This window comes from Chaetura pelagica, unplaced genomic scaffold (genome assembly GCF_000747805.2).
Source record: "Chaetura pelagica isolate M959 unplaced genomic scaffold, ChaPel_1.0 scaffold119, whole genome shotgun sequence".
NCBI classification, from domain to species: Eukaryota; Metazoa; Chordata; class Aves; order Apodiformes; family Apodidae; genus Chaetura; species Chaetura pelagica.
In genome coordinates this window covers 845,218-856,803 of record NW_009954406.1, presented here as the reverse complement: position 1 = coordinate 856,803, position 11,586 = coordinate 845,218, and the positions used below count along the sequence as shown (strand labels likewise).

General features: G+C 36.1%; 1 protein-coding gene across 1 annotated transcript in view; it reads right to left on the bottom strand.

Annotated features, from left to right (window-relative positions):
• Positions 1-11,339, bottom strand: part of METTL15 (methyltransferase like 15) — a 75,808-nt gene extending 64,469 nt beyond the window's left edge. The window contains exon 1 of the mRNA XM_010004265.1: positions 11,072-11,339. Coding sequence (XP_010002567.1) covers positions 11,072-11,332 — 261 coding nt within the window. The 5' untranslated portion in view covers positions 11,333-11,339. The remainder of the gene's footprint in view (positions 1-11,071) is intronic.
• Positions 11,340-11,586: the final 247 nt, after the last annotated feature.

Below are 11,586 nucleotides of genomic sequence, written 5' to 3'. Positions count from 1 at the left end.
TGCTGAACAACTACACATCTGCAAAGGTTTTCATTAGAAAAATATAAATCCTCTCTACAAAAATATATACATATATATACATACACATACACAACACCATGTACATTTGATTCAAACTTTGTCATCACCATCATCTGGTTTTAGAAAATGGCATCTGTCAAACTCATGAAATCAGACCTTATTTCTAGAACTACCAGAAATCTAGAACTACTTCTGCTAGAGCAAAAATATTGATAGGAAGACCTATCCACTTGAGGGTGTTTTTTTTTCCTCTCCATGATTATTGTCATTTTAGTCATCAAAAAAAACCCCAGCAGTTAACAATTATGCATGAGAAGACAGGAAGTTTCTATTACTCTTTCTCATCTTCTCCTGTCAGGGGTAACACCTATAGCTCTGCTAGAGGTGACACCTGTTGAAAGAATTTCCTCATTGAAGTTGAAAGATGTGCAGCTTCTCACAGCCATTTAGCAAGGCCTTTAAACTATATTTGAAAAGCAAAGTCTAGCTATCTAGCCTTGATTGATTCTAAAGCATGTATCCTTACATTTTAATGTTTCTCAGTAATAAATGCTGCTTCTTTAGTTAATTCAAGATGTGGCATGTTCATCCTTCCAATTTATCCCAAATCTGTTTCTTGCACCTATCACTATGTCCTAATATATGCATAGACAAACCCTGTAGAGAAAGGATTCTTTGTTTTTGCACAACCACCCCAGAATTTATCTTTGCTTCATATACAAAAATTTAAAAAACACACTTATTTTATATACCTGCCAAAAGGCAGGACTTTTAAAATTATTTTAAATAAAAATGGATTGTTAAAAAATATTGGCACAGTGGCACATACTATAAAAGCTAGTTACTCATGGGATCACAACAAAGATTTATTAGTAGAGAAATGTACTTTTACAGAAGTGCTGGAAGGGTTTTAATGTTTCTCTAAATAAATTAAGAAACTGTACACATTTAAACTTTACTGTTATTCACATGCAAATAAGAAAAATTATCCTAGAATACTAAAAAAGAGAGGCCAAAGACAGTCCAAGATATTAATGCATTTTTATCAGGATATTTTTATACCATTGTAATTTAGAAAGAATCATTATTTAGTCTTCATCAGACTAAAAACTCTTCCTTCCTCTTACAAGAATTTACAATATTTTCAAAAAAATGTTTCCTTTCATACAGTAACTTAGACATGTTTTTAAACTGGAGAATATCTATTTTGATTTCTTATTGTTTCAAAACTATTGTCACACAGAAGGGAAATTACCACAAATCAAGAGAACCACATACTGTACACAAACACTGAGATTCTCTGAAGGCCTTACCTCCAATTCTGAAGAAGCTGTAATGTGCATCAGCATTCTGTTACTTTTACAAGGAACTCCAAAAACAAAAGTGACTTACTACTCGAGTGTATGTTTTAATGTCATCTTAACTTCAACCAATATCAAAATACTGCTGTGTTCCAATATAAAATTAGTTAACAAAAAAATTAAAATGTAGGTTCTGGAAAATAAAAACATCTGTGGCAAAAAGTGGTTGAGGTTACCCTGTAGAGCAAAGCAGACATTCCAAGTTTTCCTGCAGCTAACTTCAAAATGTTGGAAACATACAAAAGGTAAACAAGCTTTCTAAAACTCTGCATCTACTACCAAAAAGTTGATGCTAATGACATTGCTATAAAATGTATGAGCTGCTACATTGTACAGATTAAGGGACAGATCTACAGAGGCACAACTCCCATCCAAACCCTTCTCAAGTCCACAAGAGCTGAACTTGCCAGGGAAAATACTATAGGGATTAACAAGTTGTATGCCTTATGATACCAACTGCCAGAAAAAGACAACAAAAAAACACCCTTATATTTTTTCTAATGGTAATATACCACACCATACAAACAATTTTTTCTGGTATCTACTATAGAGAATAGAAAGAAGCATACGAAGTAAGTACACAGAAAAAAATTATTTTAGTTGTAAGCAAAAAGTATCTCCTATTAGTCCTTTATAGTGATTACAAGTAATTTTAAAAAAGACTGATAAGTGGAACATAACCAGACTACAATGTTTTCCAAAAGCACCTTTGAGAGGACATATGAAATGATAAAGAAGTTGTTTACATTCCAAGTCTAACAATTTACATTACACAAAGTAGTTGGCATTTTGTAGGAAAACAACCTTCTCACATAATGGATAAAGTACAATATAGAATTATTTTCCAAGACTGGTGTATTCAACTATTAAACATAATGCAATCATTATTACCCATTTTTCCAATTTATCTCATTGTTACATGAGCAGAGGATGCTACTAAAGTATATTAGTATAGAGGTGAAGTATCTGTGAGATCACTTACTAGATCCAAACATTCAAGCATTTCAGTAACTTGCGTTCTCTACCAACCATCTCTACATCACTCCACACAGAAGGGAGAAAAGATGGTTATGAATATATTTTGAAGACCTCATCAATCATAATCACTCAGTAGCCTCAAAATTAATTTCAAATATACTCTGTTCACAGGTTCAAATTTCGCATTATAGCTAAATATGAAACAGCAATTTTATAGGCAAGATAATACCTTCTTCACTTATGAACATTTTTTTGTATTAAAACATTTTAAAAGGCATTTTACCTACTTGTCTTGCCTTCTTCACATATTTTCTAAAACCACATACCTTAATTTGTGATCTTGAGTCTACAGAACATACTGGAATACTCCACCTACAAACATCTACAATTTATCTTAAAATCTATGACTGCTTTCTCAGCCATCAGCTGTAGCTCCTTCACAGAAGCCTGTCAGAGGTCCATCTGCTAGCAAACCACTCCGATCCTCACAGTTCTAGAAGCAAAACGAGCTGTGTCCCAGAACCTCTACCATTGGCCAAGTGGCAATTCCTCACAGAGTGTGCAACACACCAGCCAAACTCTGCATTTCATGTAACTGAGTGAAACATCCATAAAGATTACTGGGAGCTAATGTTTTCAATGGAACGGATCAGATATGAGCCCTTTTCCCCCTTCCCTCTCAGATCAGACATAAGAGAAGCAAACAAAAACCACCACCACCTGCTTTTGTCACCTGCTTTTAGCCAGCTCTGGCAGGCCTTGCTCCAGTATGCATTATTTACTTTAATAATTTTCCTAAGAGTAAAGTTCTCTGGAATTAGATTTAATGACATTCTGACTCAAGCATGCCATTATTAACATTTCCATAGGAAATTAAAATTTCAATGTTTGAATGACTTCAGCTAATCACTAGACTTAGCAAGACAGAGCTGATTTCCTCAGCTGCCTCAAAAGAAGCTTCTTTCCTCAATTATAACTGAGGATATATTTAAGATGTAATGAAAATTTTACAAAGGCTCAACTGAAAATCTAATCCATTCTTTAATATTTATGGCTAGCTAACCCAAAAAAAGCAATGTACATGTTTTTGATAAGATTTGGCTGCCAGGTGCCTACAGCAACTTGACATATAGATAATACAACTTTTTATAAAGAGGGAGCCTGAAACAGTATCACTTGATTCCAGTGTTTAAAACGCAATTTTGTTTTAAATAGGAAAATCATTTTCTCAAGCTGCTGAGCAACAACAAACACCACTGGAATGAAGATGATGTGCTCAGAAACTCTGGCAAGAAGAAAAAAATAATTAAAAAAAAACAGACCATACATTTGTATGACTGTAGATACCCATTAATTTTAAATATTAGATTGTAAACAAAAGGATTAACTTGCAAGAAAGGTAGAAAAAAAACCAGAGCTGCAGATATCTCCCATACACCATTTGTGATCTTAAAATCCTAGTAATATTTTCTGTGGTAGAAAAAGTCTGTATTCCTGTTTGCAAACTCAAATATTTAATAAGGAAGCTTAGCCAAAAGGCTGACTAAATAAGACGCACAGTACTAGATGGGGAGGAAATGAGTAGCTACATATATTAATTATCACCCTTTCTGGGATCATAGGCTCACTCAAGTTAAAATTTAAAGGGCTTAGATTACTTTCTGGTGAATTTTATTAGTTTTCCCCAAGAGGTGCAAAGACTAATGCTGTCACAACAGAAAAGGAGAGCATATACAGCGTCATTACAAGCTGAGTCACCCAAAAGCACTGAATCTTGCTTTATTATAACACAGCATCTTAAATAGTCTCCTGAAGCACTATCATTTGTTATGTGATAGAGTGATAACGGCAAGCTAACCCAGTATTACAATAAAATAAAATTTGGTGCATCTGCAGAGTTGTTCTCAGTAGGCAAACCAAGTTCCCTTGCTGGTCTCTTTGGAGATGGCAGCTGCAGGCTTCCCTTCCTCTACTGCAACAGAGAAATATACAGAATAAAGTTGGTGAGAGCTGTCTTCTTATTGCTGATGGTAACATTTAGATATGCCTGCTGAGAGCCATGTTGCAGGTGGGAAGAAGAGGTGGTCAGGCAGGTGTCCAAGAATTACAAGCAAAAGATTTTTCCCTGTGCAGCTGTAACCATCAAATCCCCTTGCACAAGTTTTTCAGCTGCTTTCTCTCTAAAGAGCAAAATCTTGAAGTATAAAAAAAAAGTAAAATCTGAGGGGAGTTTTTCACCATGCCTCATTTGTCTCACCATCATGCAGATCCAATACATGAATATTTCTAATTTCCTGTTACCAGTCTGATCACACAGCAGTACCAGCTTCAAAACAGAGAACAGATGTCCAGTGCTCTCAAATAAATAATAAGTGTTTCAATTCGTCTGTCATTAGGGAATTTATGATCCCTGTATTTTTTTGGAACCCACTACAGAAGACAGCAAAACAAGAAACTTAAAATAATTAAACAGTGTGACTGGACTTTCTCCTCCCTCTCAAATGACTGTTCGTGAACACCATTTCCTGTCTTGCTTTTTTCCCTGTCCTTTTCTTTCCTCACTCATTCATGATGGACCTCATCCAGATGAAGACACTGTAGAACTTGCATGACATTTGTTAAATAAATAATCCTCCTTCTACCTTGTTACTTTTTTATTTAGACTGCTTGCTAGAGCACAGAGCAATCACTTATAAGTTAAGAAATGCTCATGTAGACACTACCATCATAAAACACATATAATATTATTACTTTAAGCAATAATATATATTTGAGGGATTACCTTCTGCATATGAAAATGAGCAAAAAAAATCCCTTTTAAAGTATTATTTTAGCAAAACATTTTAAACAGTGCTATCTGATGAGATTCCATTTCACAAATTTCCTGTTACACACTGCTGAAAATGAATACACTCTACATACATTTTATTGCACACATTGATTTATTACACAGCTCCCTACACAGCTGTGATCTGAAACCTGGATATCCACATGATCAGCTGAAACAACTCTCAACACCCCCTAGTAACACTGAGGTATCACAGGGAAGAAAGTATGTTCTGCAATTCTCAGAATATTTTCAGAATTTCTCTATATTAAATTTATTGCTTCTTAAAAGTTCCAGGATTTTTCTTCCTGTTTCACAACAACAGCATATCTTTATCAATCTATTGGTGATGCTTTTTCCACTTAAAGAAACAAGAGAGAGATTCTGCATGACTGCACTCAGACTGTGTGTTCTGTAACATCCTGGGCCCACTGGAGTCAATGGCAAAGCTACAGACAATATAATCTCAGGAACAAAAACAAACCTCAGGGACCAGTATCCAATTAGAGTTGATGTTTTTCCTTTAATATCACAAGAATTTGGACAAAACTTTTAAAATAGCAGAACAGGAAATAACCTGTCAAAAATTTCACTGGTCATAATTTTTTAAGCTACTTTCAGCATACTTCCCACAAAAAAACCAAACAACAAACATATAGTTGTTTCTACAATAAAGAACATTATATAAACCACTTGTTTTATGTCACCTTTTTACAAGTCCAGGTTAAAATTTATAGGTTACAGGTACAGGTGAAAATTACAAAAACAGCTACTATGTCCATGGAGTGCTGTGCTTTTCCAAAACAAGTATTTCAGCATTTCTCTCATGTAATTATTATTACATGCCAAACTTGGCATTTTGACTGCATCCTACAAAATACATCATACAGCTTGAGAAGGCAAAAATAATTTTTCCAGGATCCTTTTCAATTCCTGTTTGTCTTGGACACCCTGTAGAAAACTTCAGTTTTTAAAGCTTTTAGTGAAAATGGGTTGTTCCAGTTACAAATTACTTGCAGATGGCTTTGGAAGTACTACGATAAGCACACTGGTCACCAGCACAGCCACAGAACTATTTATATACCATGATACTTGGAAGCCCTTCTCACAAAACAGAAGCCTGCTCTGCAGGGTGCTGTACAGAGAGAGAAAGGTTACTTTTGTCCTTGAGAGTTTACGCTCAGTGTAAGAGAGAAAAAGAAAAACAATACTGACATATGGACAAGGATATAAAGAAAACAAGACAACAATTTCAGAACAACAGACTCTGGTTTTGCACACCCATAGTCTACCTCAGCTTCCTTCGAGCATCATCTATTACTTGACTCTGTGGAACAGGAAGGAAACAACTATGCTCCACATCAACAACATCCAACAGTGGCCACAGCACTTCAGGAGGTGAAAGACTGCTCTCTTCAAACTAATTGCAGAGTTCAAACAGTATTTCAGTACCAAAAGACCAATGTCTGACTGTCAGCAACATCTTACGCTCCCTCTTGTTATTTTGGAAGGCCAGGCTCATGATCTCTCAGCTAAAAAGACTCATCTAACATTTGGGTGCATGAAAACAGTAGCTACCCTGAGCACAAAACAATATTGAAAGGAAAACTTAGGGTAAAGCTGGATGATTTAAAGAAATATCTGTCTCTTTCTAGAAGCTAAGTATCACCATTATTTCCAAGACAAAGAGGATACCTCCTTCAATGAAAGCTGGGTAGTAAAAATAATCTGAGTAATTTTATCAAGAATTGAAGATGACACCTCTGCAAGAAGTCCCAGATAATTCAAGATGATGTCAGACAAGGCCTGCTTGGGGAAAACTAATTGCTTTATTTTTCAGACAAATTAACATGACATAAAAAGATCATATGAAGTTTACTGTTTCTAATAAATCACTTACACACTGGAGAAAAGAGAATGGTCTCATTCATCCTCTCTCATCTCAAGTTTCACCTACCATTTAATTGACAGATATTTAAAAAACAAGCTTACAGAAGTATCATAAAACAAGAAATACTCCCAGAACTTACTGTATGCCTTAGTCTATTCTAGATCACACTTCAGACAAAACCACAGATGTCATCAGATTACAGGCTTGCCCATAAAATATGAGTAGGGTATAATACTTCTTTTTCTTCTAGTGGGGGTTTAAATCTTATACGTAGAAATGTGCTGTTTATGCTGGAGCACTGTCAAAAGAGTTACCTAGAGCTTTGCAACCTAAGAAGCTTTGTTATCAGCACCATAAGAATAATTAAAATTTCAGTGTTCCATCCTCTGGTACTCATACTAGAACTCAATGCTAAGGAAATTCTCTCTCATACCACTGTAGCCACATTATGTGGAAGAGATCCACATCTCTAGTTAAAAGGCAAGTGAATAAAATAGGAAAAAGTAGGGTGAAAACTGGGAAAGTGTGCTTCTGGATGTCCAAAGACATTCATTCTGAAAATATGCTTGGTTCTTTGCTACCTTTAAAGTTTAAGAAAACAGAGAAAACTGAAGCTACTCAGACAACTGCAAAAACACTGGTCAAGCACATGTACAGAACACTAGTGGGCTGAGAAGACTAAAATATAGTTCAGTCAATACAATAAACTTAAAGAGGAAATTACTTGTGTGGATTTACTGCAACAGACTTTTCATTGAGGAGAAGTGAGGTAGGTCAGTAAAAACTAATTTGTACAATGTGCTTCAAAGACAGGACTACTACAGGGACTTTGTAGAAACAAGCTCTAAGGCAATAAAAGAAGATTCAAAGATAAGTGGAAATACTGTTGCTTAAACCTCTGACAAACAGATTCCACAAAGGACACTGTGAAAATAATATTCAGTAGGAGGATACTAATATATTTATCTCAACTGTGACTCACTGTTAAAGAACATCTATTTTCTTATAGGAACACCTATAAGTAAAATGAAATCCCTTTCACTGACCTAAACCATAGGGAGAATGCTGTATCTCTAACTGGATTTTCTTTATATTGGCAACTCCTTGTCTTAAGACACAAGAAGTAGAGGCCCAAACCAGCTTTTTTATAAAAGAGAATATTACAACTGTGTTAAAATCAAGTAAAGGAAATCTTCATGTGTATAGCAGATTAAACAGCAGAAAAACAAAATCCAAGATCAGAACATTACCTTCCTTTCTCACAAAATAAAGGGTTCATGGACTTCCTTGTCATGACTATAACCTTAAATCTGTAAAATGATGCAACAGTCCTAGTTCTACATCTATGTTAACAGAAAGTGTACCACCACTCATGTCAGTAAGAAAGAGTCTCAATCTTTGAACAAAGTTTCACTGATGCTTACTCCAGAAAAACTCAGTTGACACATTGTATCCTTTTGCACACTATTTTCAAAACTTGAGGTTTTAGGAATATATGATTTAATCTGCCTTTAAAAAAAAAACAAACAACTGCTGTTTTCATTTTTAGTTATGCTAAACAGGTTAGCCATATTAAAAATGTTTCTGTTCAAGAGAACACATGTGCTCTCTTATCTCTCATTAGTGGTCCACCACCAGCTTGGTAATCTGCAAAATCATGTATACAAGACCTGAAAAAATCCCCCTCCAATAATTAGCTATTTTACATTCACAAATATTCAAATAATCAAAAAGCCTTCAGGGACAACAATAGTTACTCTCCATGGTTTAAACTATAACTAGAGGGGTTTTTGCAAGTTCTGTCACCAAGTAAGTTTTTTTAATATCAATGAACACAGTTAAATTAACAGTCCCCCCCATGAGCCTCTTCTTAGTTCTTAAGCAAAAATTTACACAACTGAAAAAATACATACAGTGCCACAATTTATATTTTCATTTAATGCATGAAAAAATTATCATAGCTCTGACACATGAATGAAATCTGAACTCTAAGTTCCTCGTGTATTTCACTAGCTTAGGGATCTTTAACAGTACAACACACGCAGGAGCAATACACAGGTTACAATCATCATGTTATTTGGATTCCCTCTGGTTTCCAAAACACTTATAACACACTGTGTTCCAAACTAAACTTGTCACAAAGCAATGATTCAAGATTTGATCACAAATTTTTGATCCCTGAATCCGTATCCCTTTGCTGCTGTTGGACAGTGCTGGTTTCAAGGCAACACAAATAAAGAAACATACACATACTTTGAACTTTATACTTCTTTCTGTATAATTTCATCTTTTGTAGTAAAACTGCACATTGATAAGCCTAAATTAAAAAGATTCTATGAAGCGAATATGAAAAGCACTAAATTCACAGACAGAAGCATGTGGAATGTGAAAATAATTTAAGCATTTAAGCTTCATAAGAAAACCTGTCAGCTTAATAAATCGTGGAAAATATTTCACTGTGTACCATTTTTGTTAAGAGAATGTGTAATAGTTATACCTTCATGCCTACACCAGTACCATGCAGATGCACAGAATCACAGAACTATTAAGGTTGGAAGGGACCTTAAAGATTATCAGATTCCAACCTCCCTGTTATGAGCAGGGACACCTCGCACTAGACCAAGCTTCACAAAGCCTCATCCAACCTGGCCTTGAAAACCTCCAGGGAGGAGGCAACCCCAACCTCCCTGGGCAACCTGTTCACAACCCTCACACTAAAGAATTTCTTCCTGGTGTCTAACCTGAATCTCCCCTCTTCCAGTTTAAAACCATTACTTCTCGTCCTATCAGTACCCTCCTTGGTGAAAAGCCCCTCTCCAGCTTTCCTGTAGCCTCTTCAGGTACTGGAAGGTGCTATAAGGTCTTCCAGGAGCCTTCTCTTCTCCAGGCTGAACAGCCCCAACTCTCTCAGTCTGTCTTCATAGCAGAGGTGCTCCAGCCCCTTGATCATCTTCATGGCCCTTCTGTGGACCCTCTCCAACAAATCTATATCTTTCGTGTGCTGAGAGTTCCAGAGCTGTACACAGTATACCAGGTAAGGTCTCACCAGAGCAGAGGGGCAGAGTCCTCTTCCTGGCCCTGCTGTCCACACTTCTTTTGATGCACCCCAAGATGTGGTTGGCCCTCTGGGCTCCAGATCACACTGGAGGCTCATTATTGAGCTTCTCATCTACACCCACCCCCAACCTCAACAGGTACCACACACTTGTGCACCTTCAGGTTCTTTAGATGGTCAAGAACCTCTTCTTCTCCTTCAGTGGGGGGTACTTCATTCTCCCAGTTCCTGCTTTCACCTGCTGTGGCCTTTGCAATGAGGACGTAGCACATTCCAGAGAAGACCACGGCACTGCAGTGTAAAGACACCTGAGCTAACAGAGATACCAAAAGGAATCCACTCACAGAACCACAGCCAAGTAAGACAACTTGTAACGCTTCCACAATATCGATGCTAAACTATTTCTGGTACCACACACTTTCATTTTATAACTACAATACCTTTAAGCACAACAAATAATGCAGGCTAAGCACATTCAAAGAAAATACAGTGTCTCAAACCACACAAAACCATGGAAATAAGTATCTCAGAACAAGGTGGAATGATGAACTTAGTACCTCCTATGCAAAAGGAAAACGGCTGTTAGCAAATTGATGGCATAACTATGTATAAGAACTCCCTGCTACTATCAGTAATTAACACAAACCTAGAAATAAAAAAGAACAATCCAGAAAGACAAGAACAAAAGCAAGAGATAATTCAAATACTACAGTTTCAATACTGCTTATTTGGGGATTCAGGCATACAGATACTAGATTATTATTTTGAATACAGAGTCTTCATTTGAATTGCAAAATAATTTAAAACCTTTAAAAGGTGCAACTGATTCTTAAAGAGCATCCCTTTACTCCTCTAAACGAAACATACTCTTGCATTGCACAATTTTTTTCTGCTGGACTGCTACAGAATCACAAATGTTAATTAATCATGTCACTCACCTGGCCTGGCTGAGGAGATAAACAATTAACAACCTCCTCCAGCATCACTGGTATGTGCCATCTTTCAGAATTGTTTTCTGTACTTTCAGGTAACTCTTCTTTTTCATGTTGCTGGGTGGTTTGTTCATTTAATTCACAGTCAGAAAGCTTTTTTTCTGAAGAATGGATCCATCTAGCCAAAGTGGCCACAGTTACTGAGTTCAGTTTTAAGTTGTGCAGAAACAGACATTTGTAAGCTTGGCACAGACTCTGAGACAACATTCTGGAGGTGACCAACCTAGAAAAACAGTAGATGTCAGGAATTACTTTGAAACAAATACTTAAATGACTATGTTCATTTAAAATACAAAGTGGAAATGCTAAAAGCACAGCACTACACAGTCCAAGATGGGTGGTCTTCTAGACACGTCAGCAAAAAGCAAGAATCTCTGACTTGTGTTAGAATTTTCAATGTTATCTACCAAAAAATCACATTTAATCAACAATGGTTTTCTTTTTGTAAGGAACAACTCTTT